The following is a 17,705-nucleotide window of genomic DNA, read 5'->3' on the forward strand; positions in this document are numbered from 1 at the left end:
TCCAGTGACTTTAATATTCGTTTGGATCCAGACATTTGGGTTTTTATCTCTTTGTGTGTTGTCTAGCTCCACCTGAACATGAGGCCCAGGACATCAGTGTCAGGGTCATGTCTCCTAAATCAGTTCTCATTTCGTGGGTTGACCCTGCTGTCGAGATGGAGAAAGTTGCCCCTGGGGCATCCAGGTGGGCCCTGTTAAAGTGTCAGTTAACAAGGGGGGAAAAAAAGAAAAATGATGACAAGTAGAGAAAAAATAAAACTGAAGTCTAATCTTTCTCAATGGAATAAGGCATTTTCTTCATTTTCTTTTTATTCTTAACTCAGATCATACACAGTTAGGTACAGGGAGAAGGGTGAGTCAGCACGCTGGGAGTACAAGGAGAGCACGCAAAGGAGAATTTTGATAGACACCCTGTCTGCTGACAGCATGTATGAGTTCTCTGTCAGAATCTCTCAGGAAGAAAATCACAGCAAGTGGAGCGACTCAGTCTTTCAGAGGACTCCAGAGTCAGGTATGTGTTGACTCTGTTTGCTGAGAATTACTTACATGATATCTCATAGTGTATGATGCAGTAGGAGTCTGTAACTGTGTGAAAGAAGTGAAGGGTTAGAAAGAGCCAAAACCACTGACTTTTTTTTAATAAAATGAAAACAGAAATGATTTTTTCAAAAAAAAAAAAAAAATACAAAAGGCAATTCATTCTTGCACAACCCTTTTAAGCTTCTTTCCTCATACCACATCTCTTCACATTCGCTGCCTATTATTCCTTTTTGATATATCAGCCTAGGTTTGGCTGCTGCGCTCCCATTATTGAAGCTTTTATACCACGTTTCAGCTCCTGAGCTGCAGTTCATTGGAATGTCAACATTTACTGCCTGGCTCACAGTTTAGGTCTCCGTCATACACAATCTCAGGGGGCACGATCTGACAGTGTATGGCAGCAATATTTTCCTCAGTTGTAGCCTTCTGGCACAAATATCCTTACTGTTTTTACATGCTTTAAGCAGCAATTTCCTCACCCTTTATACTTTCTGTTGCCTATGCTACTTGTTTTCCATCCTGTCTTTCCATTCACTTTTACTCTTCACTTTCACAAGCACCATCTGGGCCACCTGAGAACTTTGAGGTCAAGCCATTAAGAGGAAAAGGGACTGCTGTTGTAGCAACATGGGATCCACCTGAAGAGCCCAATGGGAGAATAAAAGGTCAGACCATTATAATGAAACTATTGTTATTATCATGATGGCAAAACATAACAATTATTCATTTTCGTGCCATGATTACTCCACCTACGTTGGTGTTCTATGTTGGCCACGGATCTTTCACCCAGTGACAATATTTGCATTGTTTATGGATGTGTCCTACAAAACAAAGTGCAGCACGCTGATGTCACAGGGCTAATCTTTGCTGTGAGTTTACTGTCACTGTTGGAACAAATAAAGAAAGCCAGCTAATGCTTTCCAGACATGTTGAAATAGCATCAGTATTTTCTCTTGAATGATCTCACTACCTTTCCAAACTTCTCTTTCAAACAGAGTTCATCTTGACTTATGTCCCTGCCATGAAGCCTTTTGAAACAAAAAGCGTGAAGTACCATGGAAGCACCACGACAGCCACCATAGATAACCTCACACCTGGAGACCGTTATATTTTCACCATTAAGGCCACCAATAGGAAGGGACAAGGACCACAGAGCAAGACCTTCAGTGTCGCCATGCCAGGAAGTAAGCATATTTGATAATGTAATTATATAGTCACTGGGGAAAACAGTCCTTGGAGACTATGCCACATGTGGCACAGCAACTTTGGAGTTGTTGCTTCAAAGATGGGGACCAGGTCTGTGACCACTTACAGTCAGTTGCTGTCTTCAAAACAACCTTGTCTACCCTTTTGCCATCTGTTGCAAATCTGTTGCTGTCTGAATACACAGAATTTCACAATAATCAGAAATTTACATAACTACTTATGGCCATAGTCCAGCCAGAACCTTATAGATTTAAAACATAAATACCAAAAAATTTCCACAAATAGTAATATAGTTGCTGCAGGACTCTCAATTTAACTGATTTAAATTAAAATTTTGTAGGCACTTGATAACCAGGCTTTTGTTATAGGGATATAACCAGAATGCAACCAGTTTTCAGCAGTTATTTCCAAACATTTGCCAATCTGTCTTCCAACTGGTCCAAGTCAGATTGTGCTTTTTGGGTAACAGGTTGCCTTCCACTAGGCAGTTGAATATGGTTGACCTCTGGGTATCTTGCAATTTCATGCAATCATTTGCTGAAAGCAAAAAAAGATGTACCGCCTAGTTCCTAGTTGCAAGGACGTTGCTGTCCTTTTTCCTCCTGTTGTGATTGAGCTATTAGGCATATGTGTGCATTTGAGCTTGAGACTTGCACATTCTAAATTTTCATTGTCATTGTTATTTTTTGTCTCCTAGCAGGCAGCAGTGCTGCCTCAGCATTTTCAAAAAGCAAGGACAGCCGCAGGACTGGCCACACGCCTTCCAAACAAGATACCGACCATGATGACATCCAGTCAACAGAAGTGCCAGAAATACCAACCATACAAAAGCAGCCACTCCCTGCTGCACCTGTCAACAGGCGTTTTCGTCCACTTTCCCAGACACGCTCCTATCACAGCATCTTCTCTTCCGTCAGGGGGTCAATCAGGAGAGCAGGAAACAGAGGCTCTAACAGAAGAAGGGCTAAGAATGATGAGGAACAGGAAGAGGAAGAGGAAAAGGAAAACAAAGTACCCACAACACCACCTCCAGTAGAAGAGACTACAACAATGGAATTTGTACCAGAGCCTAAAGATAATGATGTTTCCCCTGAAACTGAGGATGAAGATGAATATGATGAAGAGCCTCTGACTACTAAAACCCCCTCCCTCAAAGTTTTAACACCTTCTCCAACTAAACCTGCATTTAATCGACTTAATCCACCAAGAAGAAGGCCATTTAAGATTAGGGTCCATCAAAAAGCAGGATCCAAGGATGCATCCACTGATTCATCTTCATCCTCATCTTCCGCATCATCTTCTTCTTCTTCTGCTTCATCATCATCATCATCCTCTTCTGCTTCATCATCTTCTTCTTCTAATTCTAATTCCCCCACCTCCACTTCTTCTTCTACCTCTTTGGATTCCTCCTCATCTTCCTCATCATCCCCTTCTACGACCTCACTGTCCTCTCCCTCACAAGAATCTGCAGCAAGCAGAAAGGACTATGTAGCTCTCACATATCCAGAGTCGAAAAACACCTTTGAAAAGTCCAGCATAACACATGCAAAACCCTCCACATCACTTGCAAAAGTGAACAGTTCACAGCAGACACACGTTACACCTGTAGGTAGAGGTTCCACTTCAGCAGGACGCGCCAGTGGCACTGGTTTTGGTTCTAGATATGGTTTAGGCCGAAGATACCCTGGGAGCTTGTTAAGAGGGAATTCTACCCGAATGTTGAATGGTTACAAACCTGCTGTCATCTCACAGTCGAGTTCTCCAAGAAGAACTCAGAGTCAAGTAACTTCAAGCATACATAGTTCAGCAACGTCACAGGCCACTTTACCGGAAAACACTCAAAACCACGAAAAGTCAAGCACTCTCAATCCATCAACATCAAAGTCAAAATCAGGAGGGACTTCCAATGGTGAAGATGTCTTGGAGTCCCATAATTCTGACAAGTCACGTTCTACTTTAGAATCTAGGTCTCATGGCTCGACATCTTTGCAAGTGACAAATCCATCCACTTCACAAAGAAATGCGAACCACCCTTCCACTGCAAATACATCAGGATTATCTCAAAGAACTTCACAAAGAGAATCTCACAGTTCTGCAAGATCACATGACACACACAACTCACAGAGTTCTCACACATCATCTGAGGGAGACACATCAAATGTGGAAGGAAATGATGACACTAACTACAAAAACACAGAAAGAGAATTAACTAAAGTTGAGGACTCTGCTTTAACTACTAGAACACAACCGACAGAGAAGCCAATGAAGAAGGACAAGGAAAAAGATGAAGGAACTAAAGAAAAACCCCCAGTTTCCGCAGGTACCAGAGTCAGGCCTTCATTTGCTGAAAGATACCCTTGGCTAGCTAGTCGTTACCCAGGAAAAGTCATTTCAAGTGCAAGGATAGCATCTCCAAGACAGGATAGTAGAGTTCCTTTGACCAGGATGTCATCTTCTGTTGGGGCTGGCAGACCGGTTTTGAGGGGGACAACTACCAGGGTCTCAGGGGCTACAGGTGCTGCTGGAGTGCCCTCAGTACAGGAAACCAGTGAAGATCCAAGTGCTTCTTCTACTCGTGACTCACTAAAGAATGGTTTTGGAGCCAGTTCGGTTAAGCCATCACTGATCAATCAAAATGTAGGCTCTGGCGGCACTAGAAACCCAGCTACCTCATCTTCATCATCTTCCTCTTCACCATCCATCTCTTCAAGTCCTGATCATCATCATCACTCCTTAAGTGGGCACAGAGACTCCGGTGAGCCAAGCCATAGAGAACTTACAAATGACAAACATAGCAATGAGGATTATCTCAGTGAGAAGAATGGGGAAAATGATAAAGTTGCCGATCCTATAGAAGCTCAAGAGAAGCCAGCAGAGTCTGATAAAAATGCAGAAGACAATGCAAGTGTGGATACAGGAGAAAGTTCATCCAGGACCAGACCTGGCACTTCCTCTGGAGTCCCTCTAACTAATCGTCGACCTGGTGTAGGGGTGAATGGAAGGGTACGCTCTCCTCTCTTACCAAACAGGCAGTTTGGTGGGTCTAGGCTTCCCCTAAGAGTACAACCAGCACAAAACTCTAGACTGGGCTCTTCAACATCTGACTCTACCTCATCATCATCTGATTCAGCTTCTTCCTCAAATTTACCCCAACCAGTACTGACCTCAGAGAGTGACATTAGCAGTGACACTACGGTGACAAGGACAGGGGGATTGATTGGAGGCAACTCCCACTCTACATTAACCTCATCATCCTCATCTTCATCTCGAGATAGCTTTAGGAACAATGGGAGTAGGCCTCGCTATTCCATCAGAGGGAAACAAAATAATGGCAGAGGAATCAAACCTAGCAATGGAAATGGTAACGTTAATTCCTATATGCAATTATGTGAAGTTTTTGACGTCAGTTTAACTTACAAATGTTTTAAATAATTTTATAACATCATGCCTCTGCTTATGTTCTGTACCTGTCAGGTAAAAATGGACGACCCAATCTGACAGCAACAGATGATAAAGAGTCCTCTTCCTCTCACGGAGCCAGCAAGGCCACTGGTCAAAGGTTTATCACTGGACCAGATGGAACAAAATGGGTAACTATATTTAATACACTAACCTTAGTTTTACCTGTTCCTGACTCTTTGAGCTGAAGTATGTCCAATATGATACTTATTGTTACAGTTTAGAGACCAGGACAGATCATCAGAAGGAACTGAACATAATTTATTGATATACAGAATTCACTTATGCTATTTGGTGATTAGACTCTGAGTCTGCAAGGTAGAATGAAAGATGATCATGGTATTAAGAATGGAGGCTGATTGGTTTGAAGGAGGCAGGATGAAAGATGATTGGACTACAGCAATGAAGTCAGCATGTAATGAATAGAATAGCAGCCAAACACTTGGGGAAACCAGACAACTGAGTGAATACAAATCCTCCTTATTAAACTTACACAAAAGCTTAATTTATAACAGTCAACAAATAAAAATGTAAAAAGTAAAGAGTTAAGAAGAAACACATTTTACCTATGAAGGTTTTAAGTAGTGATGTTCCTAGAGGCTAATTTGATAGCCATTTGATGGAGGGAAAAAAATCAGACTAGTCAACTAGTCTAAAAGACACAAATTTGCTTCGGCAAGCGCGTACGCTAAATTGGATACGATACAGAGAAGATTAGCATGGCCCCTGCGCAAGGATGACACGCAAATTCGTGAAGCGTTCCAAATTTATGTTCCACCTGTGGCTCAGGGGATTGGGAAGCTCATCTGTAACCGGAAGGTTGCCGGTTCGATCCCCCTGCTCTCTCTGTCCTGGTCATTGTGTCCTTGGGCAAGACACTTGACCCTACCGCCTACTGGTGTTGGCCAGAGGGGCCGATGGCGTGATATGGCAGCCTTGCTTCTGTCAGTCTGCCCCAGGGCAGCTGTGGCTACAACTTGTAGCTTGCCTTCACCACAGTGGAATTGTAAAGCGCTTTGGGTGCCTAGAAAAGGCAAATAAAAGACACAAAAAAGGCCTCAGATAACATTTGAAACTGAGCATACTTTAAATAGACAACTATTACGTTCCTTGCTAATCAAATAATGTTATACAATAAGTACTGTTGAAATGTTCAGCACTTTATATTGGGTAGCACATGCACACAGTGTCAGATTAGTATGACTAATGTTAGTGCTGCTTGTAGCAGAAGCTCTGGTTTCTTAAGTGGGAGCATCCACATGTTGGTGCAGCCTGTGGTTACACATTGGTTGGTTATATTTATTTTTTTACATCAAAATATAGGAGATCTACATCTCAATGTCAATCATTAACAACTTCTGTTTATGGAGAGAGTGGGAGGGTGGGGTGTAGCCATCAGTTAGTGCTGTAAATTCTTTCAGCCAGTAACTGCCATTACCGAAATTAATAAAATAAGAATATTGCATGCAACCGACTAGTATTTCTGGTGCTGACTAGCAAGGGCAGCGACTTTCAAACATTTAATCGATTAGTCATCAATAGCCTTAGTAATGAGTCTTGACTTGTTTGTCCACCAGAGGCCATTCTGCAACTTCCCTGTGGCCCGATCAAAAGTTTAAGATCACTTGAAAAATGGCAAAAAATCACATTTTGCATGGTTTGATCTTAACAAGATTCCAAGTAGAGCTCTGACCTGCAACAAGAAGAAATGGGAGTGAGACTAAACATTTTTTGTGCGTGCAATTTATTGAGAACAATAAAATTAAACTGAAACCAACTGTTTTAGAGCTGATCAAAAGTTTAAGACCACACCTCCACAAAACACGTAACCCCCCCCCCCAAAACAGAAATCCAAGTTCCATACATGAACTCAGGAATGAGTAGCTCCACCGTTATTGTTGATCACTTCAAAAATTTGTTGCAGCATGCTTGATGCAAGGGTTTCCATGAGGTGAGTGGGAACATTTCTCAAAGTGGTAAAGACGGATGCACGAAAGGCATCTACTGTCTGGAACGGTTGTCCTTTTTTGTAAACTTCCCTTGCCATCCATCCCTAAAGGTTCTTAATTGGATTTAGATCAGGGGGACATGCAGGATGGTCCAAAAGAGTGAATTCTCCTGGAAGAATTCCCTTGTCCTGCGGGCATTGTGTACTGTAGCGTTGTCCTGTTGAAAAACCCAGTCATTACCACACAGACGAGGGCCCTCAGTCATGAGGAGTGCTCTCTGCAACATCTGGACATAGTCAGCAGCTGTTTGACGCCCCAGCACCTTCTGAAGCTCTGTTGTTCCACTGAAGGAAAAAGCACCCCAGACCATTATGGCACCCCCTCCACTGTGGCGTATAGAAAACATCTCAGGTGGGATCTGCTTGTTGTGCCAGTAATGTTGGAAACCAACAGGACCATCAAGGTTACATTTTTTTCTCATCAGAGGTTAAAACTTTCTTTGACCTTTCAATGTCCTATGTTTGGTGCTCTCTTGCAAAGTTCAAATGATCAGTTCTGTGGCGTTCAAGAAGACAAGGCCTTTGAAGACATCCCACCTCAGCAGTGAGGATGCGCTCCGAGAGACCCTACCTGACAGAAAATGTGTCAGTTTTAGTTTATTGTTTTCAATAAATTGCATGCTTTAAAAAAATGTTTTGTCTCACTCCCATTTCTTCTTGTTGCATCTTGAAGCTCTACTTGAAACCTTGTTAAGATCCAACCATGCAAAATATGATTTTTTTTGCCATTTTTCTTTTGACTGGGACTATATTTTTGTTAAAAATAAAAAATAAAGCTATTAATTTAGACTAAAAACTGGAAACAGAGTGGTGGTTAGACTCGAGGAGTTTACCCACCCATTTACGCAAAATGTTCTGGGACTGAACAATGAAAGTACAATATGTTTGTTGTTCAGAAGTGAGATGAGATGTAACATAAGCTGTGTCTGTGGTTAGAATTCGTCACCTTTGTACTTTGTACTTCGGCTGATATTAGTTTTACTCTCAGAAAAAAAGTAACAGAGCTAATTGTTCAAAAAGCTGTCTTTCAAAGTAACAAATGTGGAAAGTTATTCACCTCTTTAAAAAGTCTTCAAAATTCCACAAGTCAGATGTTCCCACTTAAACTGTTTACTGTATGTCTATGTTTATGAGAACCCGTTTTGAATAGGACTATGACTTTCCTAAGCATCACAGTCAGGATGAAGCGTACTCCTCACATGTGGCTCCATCAATTTTGCAAACATGTTTCTTTCTTTAGGTGGTAGATTTGGAGCAGGGGATACTTATGAACGGGGATGGAAGAGTTCTCCAGGACTCCCAGGGCAAACCCAAAAGAGTGGTCCTCGGAGAGGATGGACGCACTATTTTTGGTGAAATACTTCAGCCATTTTTATCTTAACATCTACAGCTTGGACAATGTATTTAAAAAGTGCAGTGAGTCCATTATTGGCTAGATACAGACACAACTTTTGTATGTTTGCCTCTGTACACTGCCACAGTGAATTTTAAATCAAACAATCAAGATGCGATTGCATTACAGTCTTCCAGGTTTAATCCTTTGGGCTTCATAAATATTTTGCAATAATAAAATCATAAAATCTTTATGTACTGAACTAGAGTTTGCAGCCAAAAGCTTCATGGTTTCCATTTTTAGTGACCATTCTGCTGGATCAGTCTCAGAATCATTAGTGAACATCTGTTGATCAGTCTACATTACACCTTAGGAGCAAAACAGGATGTTTTGGTGCAGATTTCAGGAATTATAGCCAGTTTTATACACAGCCCCCTATTTTATCAGCTCAACTGACTGACAAGAAGTTTCATAACCAGATGAGGCCTGTCATGTACAGTATGACATGACAAATGAAGCAAACATAATGTCTGAAGTTCATCCAAAGTTGATTTTGTATTTTAGAGTTTTTCTCTGTAATTTTAAATATAAAGCCACAAGAGACAACAGTTATAAGCAATAGAGTATAGGGTTATAGGAGTATCCAAATAAAGGAGAGTACTTAACGGATCATAAATTATTTGGCATGTAACTATGTCAAAAACACTTTTAATCAGGCAGGCGTACCAATGTTGAGGTCTACAGTCAGAGATGCATCTGTCAGATTATTATTTATTTGTTTGTTTATTTATTGGTATTATTATTGCAGAGGCAGAACTACAAGAGCTGTATTGTTGTGGACTTGACTGCTTAATGAAATATCAGCTGAAAGTGCTTTAGAAACTTTGACCATTGTCAGCTGTCTGGATGCAGGTTAAAAACAAAACAGCTGTAGAAAAGCATTCTTTCACACCTGCTATTTTTTAATATTTCACAGTTATCACAAGCTTAATCTTTTTTTTTGCGTTACAAAAGAAACTCTGGTATTTTGCACCTTTATGCATTTTAGTGCAAATCTGGTTTGTATTGAAGACACAGGCATTAATATTCAGCTTCATTTCTACCCAATCACACATCGCCAGATCACATGGGTAGTCCTCTGGTAAGCCAGGACGGTATTGCGCTGTTTGGCCATGGGAGAGATAGTCAACCTGTGATCAATCCAAAAGACAAGGTCCTCATGGTTGGAGGGAAACGTGTACTTGGATTGGATCGGCCTCGCCCCAGGACCTCCACCACCACCACCACCACTACTACCACCATGGCTCCTACTACCACACCTGAACCCACCACCACTGACTGGACCACAGAGGAGTTTACCACTGGATTTCCATACCCAACCTGTCCACCTGGGACCTTTTCCAAAACAGATGAATATGGTTATCCCATTCTGGACTCAGATGGAATCTTGGACTGCTATCCAGAAGGTATGTTTTTAACTGAAAATTCATATGCTGCAGACATTGTCATAAAATGCTCATCAAAACAGAAATATGTACAGCAGGAATAGTAGAATATACTCCAGTTCACCTACGTACACTATTGTTTACTTAATAGCTTTTCCACAGAGCTGAAGTCAAGTTCAGAGCCAGAATGTTCACATAAAAAACTATGACTTCACTAAATCTCTCAGTTGTATTATTTGTCATGACCATCTAGCCCAAGGCCAACAGTGCTTCCCGTTTGCAGCCACAGATCCCACTATAACCCTTTAAATGTGTATATAAACGTGTGATCGGGTCAGTTTGTGTGTCTGGATGTATAAGTGCCTGTGAGTGTCTATGTGAGACCACAGAAACCACATGGACATCTGGAGGCTAACTATAGCCAGAGTCCTGCTGGTTTAAACACACTATGAAACCATCAGTTGTGCATTGCATTAATGTTATTACACAAACAAAATCAAAGAAACAGACTTAGACAAATGCATAAACACAAAAAAGTAAATTATATAGATGCATACAGAGTAATTTGAAAATATTCAAGCTATACCAACAACACTATACTAGACGATCAAATTTGCAGATACAATGTTACAGCAATAATAATAATACGTATTTGTCTTACATTATAAGCTAAAATAAAATGCACTTCGAAATGTGTCTGCAGTCATGTGATATTGATGCTATAGCTTGTTCTACTTCTCTGACAGAGGACTCCTCAGGAATGGAAATGGACTTCATGCTTACAATGACCAGGGTGCCTGATGCTTTAGTTCTTAAGAAAGGTATTGGCTGAGTTTGGCTTCGGACCATCATAGCGCCACTGGGCTGGGACCAACTAAACTGCACTGTATGCTCACTGTTTGTTGTCTGTTACGCTGCACTGTTTGTTTATTGTCTGTTTGTTTGTCAGTGCATCTGTTTGCAGGCTATTCCCATCTCTTCCCTTTTCCTTGCTGTGTCCTTCTTTGTTTCTCATTTTGCTTGTTTTGGTCATGGTTCATTGCTTGGATTTAGGATATTTTCCATTACACGCTGTATTTAATCACTTTTCTTCCTGGATACACACTGCATGTAAACTGACTTGCTGAAGAGAATGCAATGCACTTGCATTGCATTCAATGTTTTAACATTCTTTTGTAATGTAATAGCTGAACTCAAGCTCGAGCTGCAGAGGTTGGTTGCTGTTAGCAGTTGCACTTTCTTATTTTATTACAGTAAATTTTGAGATCTAAAGGAATCAGTTGCATGTGACATTTGCTTTTATTCTTAGGTTTGCTAGAAAGGTCACAGTAAGTGTTGCAGTATTTTCTTAGCATTTCCCTGCCGTGCCTCATAGCTGGTTGCATGTGTGTGGACCATGATGTAATGCTAAGGTCCACTGGTGCAGCGCAGGAAAAAAATATGTGATGAAAGAAGAAGCCCACTGAATCCCGCCACATTGGTTTGCTTTGGAGACTTTTGAAACAGTTGTTGTCTTCAAGTCTCTCCCCCCCAAGCCCCCCACCACCCCCCATCCCCCTCCTCTACTTCCCACATGGAAAATATGGGTAGCAAAAGTACAGCTTTGGGTGTTGGGTCACACATCTGCCCTCAATTAATTAAATCTGACATTCTCATTACACAGATCATGGCAACTCTTACAAAGGATTAATGAAACACAGCAGCAGATTATTAAACTAGGATATAAATAACATAAATCTATTTGGATCAAAACCTCACTGACACATGTGCTTTTGCTAGATGAGCTTGTTGTCCAGACCACCCCGCCACCAACCACCACCACCACTACTACCACCACCACCACCACCACAGAGATCACGATGCCAAAGGTGCACATCAGACCCATCAACAAAGGCCCTTCAAACGAGTTTGACCTGAGTGGGAAGAAGAGGTTCACAGGTACTTAAAGTCTTTTTTGTATATCTTCTTACAAATCCATGCTTGTACATACTCGTGCCTTAATGCGATCTATGCAGTTTCACAACATGCCACTCTTCAATGGCAAATATTACTACAATGTAAAAAGAAAAAAGTGTGTGATATGACTGCTTTTATGAGGAAGGATCACACAGTGTGATGAGACTGAAACTGGACACTTCATAGTGTCGTTCAGGTCATGTTTTTCAGGTCATTGTTGGAATTTGCAGAGCCACAGCTATAACAGTTCTTATCATCAAAAAGAAAAAAAACCTCCACAGACCTGCTCATTACTAAAGAACAGAGATAAAGTAGATAATTAGATAACATAAGGAGGCATTTGGAAGCCTGTATTTCTATTTTAAAACCAGGTGTTTTAGGAGTTAGCATAGACTCAAAACAGCGCTATGATGAGACTGAATATTTGACTGATATTTCTCCAGAAACATGAGATGTTTAAGTAGGTAATGGTTTGTCAGCACCATGTTTACAACTGTTTTCTGGTGCTCCAAGTGGCCACAGAAAATATATAAAAATACAATATATAGGCAAAAGTATTGTCTTAATCTTTGAATTTGTGTGTTGCCAGTCCTGTTACAACAGATGTGTAAAGTACAGGGTCATGCAGTCTCCCTTTACAAACATTTGTGAAAAAATAGGTTGTTCTAACAAACTCAAATCAAGTGATGTGCTGTAATAGGATGCCACTATAGGCTCCTATAGGTGGCAGTACTTTTGTCCAATAGTATAAATCTACATATAACAAAAAATCTTTATGTACTGAACTAGAGTTTGCAGCCAAAAGCTTCATGGTTTCCATTTTTAGTGACCATTCTGCTGGATCAGTCTCAGAATCATTAGTGAACATCTGTTGATCAGAATCAGAATCAGAATCAGAATGGGTTTATTGCCAGATGTTGAGGTTTACAACATTAGGAAATTGCTGCGGTGCTTCAGTGCAGACAATAAGAATTAAAGTGCTATGTAGAAAGAAAGATGTGTGCATGAGATATACATGAGATATATACATGAGAATAAGAATTATGAGTGCTACGTAGAAAGATATATACATGAGTGCAGGTGGTGATCAGTGCCAAACATGAAATGATGCAGTGACACAGCGTAGGGTCATGTGTTAGTGGCGGGGACAGTCATGTGGTTATTGTTCATGTGTCCGACAGCAGAGGGGAAGAAACTGTTCTTGTGGCGAGAGGTTCTGGTGCGAATGGACCGGAGCCTCCTGCCTGAGGGGAGCAGGTCAAACAGACTGTGTCCAGGGTGAGAAGGGTCAGCTGAGATCCGAGCTGCACGCCGCAATGTCCTGGAGGTGTACAGGTCCTGCAGAGATGGGAGTCTGCAGCCAATCACCTTCTCAGCAGAGCGCACAACACGCTGCAGTCTCTGTTTGTCCCTGATAGTGGCTCCAGCGTACCACACGGTGATGGAGGAGGTGAGGATGGACTCGATGATTGCAGTGTAGAATTGCATCATCGTCCGTGTTGGCAGGTTGAATTTCTTCAGCTGCCTCAGGAAGTACATCCTCTGCTGGGCTTTCTTGATGACGGAGGTGATGGTGGGCTCCCACTTCAGGTCCTGGGTGATGGTGGTACCCAGGAAGCGGAATGAGTCCACAGAGGTGATGGGGGTGTCAGTCAGGATGATGGGGGGGAGTGGGGCTGTGTGCTTCCTGAAGTCCACAATAATCTCCACTGTCTTCTGGGCATTCAGCACCAGGTTGTTGTGGCTGCACCAAGACACCAGACGTTCAACCTCCCTCCTGTAGGCAGACTCGTCCCCGTCCGAGATGAGCCCAATGACGGTGGTGTCATCTGCGAACTTGATTAGCTTGACAGACTGGTGGGTGGAGGTGCAGCAGTTGGTGTACAGGGAGAAGAGCAGAGGAGAAAGAACACAGCCCTGAGGGGAGCCGGTGCTGATGGTCCGGGAGTCCGAGACATTCTTTCCCAGCCTCACGTGCTGCTTCCTGTCCGTCAGGAAGTCAGTGATCCACCGGCAGATGGGATCAGGCACATTCATCTGGGAAAGCTTGCCTCGGAGATGGTCTGGAAGGATGGTGTTGAAGGCAGAGCTGAAGTCCACAAACAGGATCCTGGCGTAGGTTCCTGGGGAGTCCAGATGCTGCAGGATGAAGTGTAGGGCCATGTTGATGGCGTCGTCTACAGACCTGTTGGCTCTATATGCAAACTGCAGGGGGTCCAGGAGGGGGGCCGTGAGGGTCCTGAGATGGGAGAGAACTAGGCGCTCAAATGACTTCATGACCACAGATGTCAGAGCCACGGGTCTGTAGTCATTTAGTCCAGTGATCCTAGGTTTCTTGGGGACAGGGATTATGGTGGAGGACTTGAAGCAGGCAGGCACATGACATGCCTGCAGTGAGGAGTTGAAGATGCCAGAAAACACTGGGGCCAGCTCGTTTGCACAGTGTCTGAGGGTGGCAGGAGACACACCGTCTGGGCCGGGAGCTTTCTGAGCATTCAGACTCCTAAACTGCTTGATCAGTCTACATTACACCTTAGGAGCAAAACAGGATGTTTTGGCGCAGATTTCCACTCACTACACTAAAATATAGACATAATATGTTAGTTCAAAGACTTAAATTACTTTAGCTTCTCCCATATTTTAAGTTTAATATTACAGATTTCTATATGCATGATATACCCTTTAGTTAAACAAGCATTTACACTGCACTCTCTTTTTCTCCCACTTCCTCCAATTAGCTGTGAGTATATCTTTATTTGGGTTACTGTGAGTTTAGTCAAGAGACAGCTCAATTTCTTATTCATATGGATGGAGGTCTTACCCTGCTGTAAATAATAACCGGAGCTCTGTTTTATTTTGTAGAGGAGTAATACATTTTGGACCTTGATTTTGGTTTTCGTATCAATAAATAAATGCATGACCTTCTCAGGTTGCACGTTGACAACGTGCCACAAAAAAGAAAATATACAACCACACCTTAATTGGATCATAATAACTACGTTCAGGAAGGACATTTTATTCAGGGTCTTTAGACTTCATCCTTAACTATGGCCCCTACTGTCTTTTAACTGTTCTTGCGTGCTTTCTTTGGCCTCTCATACCCCGTCACCTCATATGGTTTCACAAACAGACTGAAATGTTCTCTCAACAGAAATAAAAGCAACATCTATGTTACTATTCCAAACACTACGTAATGTTAAAGGTCCTTTTAATAGGTGCCTTTTTGTAATAGCATGTAGACTCTAGCCACAGGCTTTAAAAATAAATTACAGCATTTCAAGAACATGATCAATAACTTCTTTTAACTGTGGATGTTTTCATGGTGAACATACGGAGAGTTTGAAAACAGACTGTTCTGTAATTAGTGCAAGACAGACTTCATAAAGTGAGAGCTGTTAAGTAGGATGACTAATGATAGTCAAAATTATTGCAATATTCAAACTACAAAAGCATCAGTTCCTTCGTGTCAATAAGGATTTCTGCTTCGCTGTGGACTCCAGATACGCCTAAACATCCGCAGAGCAACAGAAGATGTTGTACAAGAGTTTGTAAAGACTGAGTTTGTAGTTTTCCTCATGGCGCGTCTATTGACTTTGTGGAAAAAATACTGGGAGTGCACCTTTAAAGTAGAGTTGTGGCAGCATGAAGCTGTTGTAAAAGTTTTGTAGTCACTGTGGCCAATGAGAGTCAAGGTTTATCTATTCTGCTTGTGAATGAGCTCAGAGCACAATTAGCTTCTATATAAGACATAAATAAAAGCTTTACTTTAACTTACTGACAGATTTAATGCAACATGTCATTATCATTTAGAATGATCTTTTCAAGAAGCATTGTGAAGGGAGAGATTTATTGCTGTGTTTTTATCAGTCATGTCAAGCCACAGTGAAACGATAGCACAGCTTCTCTCTCGGTACACGACGACTGTCCTGCGACTACACACCTCACATAGCCATCTGAAAGCTATTACTTTCCTGAGTCCAAAATGGAAATCATAAAAGTTAAGGCTGCTGACCTCAGCAGAGAAGGAAGAGTCTTTTGGCTCAATGTGGAGACTTCCTCTTTCCTATTTATTAGTTTAATATATCTTAGGTCCTCTTTAGCAGCCTGCCAGTTTACTGATATGCGTTTCATCAACCATCCAACATTGACTTCCCCTTCCTGTCCTTGCCCATGCTTGGTTTGTTTTGCATTAATCTGGCAAAAGCAGACATGGGACAAAAAGTATTAACTAATCATTTTCAGCAGTTGTGTGAATATGCGTTGGACTTACTTCCAGATGGATGGAATTTGCCGCATTGGGCAAGAAAATGAGCATCAGGATATTTGGACTATTAGAATGCAAATTTATGCCTTACTAGACTAATATTACAGCTGACATTATATGAACTTTCCTCATACTGTTTCCCAGTGACTTTTGATACACATCAGACTTACACACGCCAGTTTTTGCCTGTGTGATTTTGGATTTGTTTGGGGGGTTTTTTTGGTTTTTTAACAAGCAGAAGAAGATAGTGTGTCTCTGTAGGGAAGTGCTTTAAGCAGTGAAAAATGAACACATGAGGAAAGTAAAACATTTGGATCATCCACAAGCACGGGCCTCCACAGATCCTAGACATGTGGACACAGCCTTACAAGCACCCTATAGGCACATAAATCTGCTCACTGCGGTGGCAGATGATGTATTTCAGCGTATGAATGCAGAGAACAAAAGCCATATGACCACATATCGAAGGCTTTACCAGCCGAAACCCACGCAGTTTAACTGTCTGAGGGTTGATGAGTTGATACTGACATGTGCTAGACTTTCGGCATTCAAAGAGGGCCAGTCATCTGGGGAGGTGGGAGCGAGGCCAGACTTCAGTGGTTCCCTCCAAATCCCAGTTTGACTAGGAATTTTGTGATACTTGCAGTATTCACAGCTGTAGGTTCAGCTCTCCTTTCCAGAATCACTGAAAACAAGTAAAATTTTAAATGGAAAGGACAGGGAAGGGACAGTCAGATGAGCATGTGGCTAGAATCTGACTTCCTTATTACAACTCAGAAAAGAGAATTATAGTTTTCACCGCATTTGTAGAGGGAAAATAATAAATCAAAATTGGGTAACCAGAAAAAGTACTAGAATCTTGTCATGTCTTTTATTGTGTGCATTTACAATAAATATTTTAAAAATTACCAACGTTATATGTTTTTTTTTCCAAATTTTCTATATTAAGAAGATATCTTCCTCAAATTTATGTTATTAAAATAAGTAACCTAATCCTACATTTATTCTTTCCATCAGCTCCATACGTAAACTACATCCAGAAGGACCCGGGAGCACCTTGCTCTTTAACAGAGGCTCTGGAGTACCTTCAGGTTGACATCCTGGAAAACTTAATGAAAAATGACAGCCTGGCAACCAATCACAACCAGCCTCCCAAAAACAAGCCTCATAACTTCACTGTGGTCGCTATGGAAGGCTGCCACTCCTTTATCATCCTAGACTGGGCCCGCCCTCTCAAGGATGATATGGTGTCAGGTAAGAAATGTCATTAATCAAGATGGTTCTGTTATTTTACAGTGACTATGCATCGGTAGTTTTGTTTTGTTGGCTTTTATACATATTTTATCAGAGACATTTCCACGTTTTGTTTTTTTTTTTAAATTAAACGTGGTGGAGCAGAGGGGACCCCCGTGGGGGCCACATGGGAAAAACCTAACTATGAGATATTTGTTTGAAAATTCAGCAAGTTCTAAAATTTTTATTGTGAACAAATCT

The 17,705-nt window shown here is 41.6% G+C and overlaps 1 protein-coding gene and 1 non-coding gene across 6 annotated transcripts in view; both read left to right on the forward strand.

Annotated features, from left to right (window-relative positions):
• Positions 1 to 17,705, forward strand: part of fndc1 (fibronectin type III domain containing 1) — a 42,622-nt gene that overhangs the window by 15,243 nt on the left and 9,674 nt on the right. For 4 of the 5 annotated variants that reach the window (XM_085247384.1, XM_085247385.1, XM_085247387.1 and 1 more), the window contains 11 exons: positions 67 to 184; positions 324 to 511; positions 1,098 to 1,205; positions 1,536 to 1,724; positions 2,444 to 5,107; positions 5,221 to 5,336; positions 8,454 to 8,565; positions 9,668 to 10,012; positions 10,738 to 10,812; positions 11,771 to 11,929; positions 17,229 to 17,465. In XM_085247384.1, the coding sequence (XP_085103510.1) occupies positions 67 to 184; positions 324 to 511; positions 1,098 to 1,205; positions 1,536 to 1,724; positions 2,444 to 5,107; positions 5,221 to 5,336; positions 8,454 to 8,565; positions 9,668 to 10,012; positions 10,738 to 10,812; positions 11,771 to 11,929; positions 17,229 to 17,465 (4,311 nt within the window). The remainder of the gene's footprint in view (positions 1 to 66; positions 185 to 323; positions 512 to 1,097; positions 1,206 to 1,535; positions 1,725 to 2,443; positions 5,108 to 5,220; positions 5,337 to 8,453; positions 8,566 to 9,667; positions 10,013 to 10,737; positions 10,813 to 11,770; positions 11,930 to 17,228; positions 17,466 to 17,705) is intronic. The other variant, XM_085247388.1, reaches the window with a different exon arrangement.
• On the forward strand, positions 5,873 to 5,976 carry LOC146557987 (U6 spliceosomal RNA). The gene has a single exon (XR_014888836.1). It is a non-coding gene; the product is annotated as a U6 spliceosomal RNA (small nuclear RNA).

The sequence above is a fragment of the Mchenga conophoros genome, linkage group LG15 (genome assembly GCF_057382185.1).
Source record: "Mchenga conophoros isolate Kocher_MC1m ecotype Shallow Benthic linkage group LG15, M_conophoros_male_GT1.1, whole genome shotgun sequence".
Lineage (NCBI taxonomy): Eukaryota > Metazoa > Chordata > Actinopteri > Cichliformes > Cichlidae > Mchenga > Mchenga conophoros.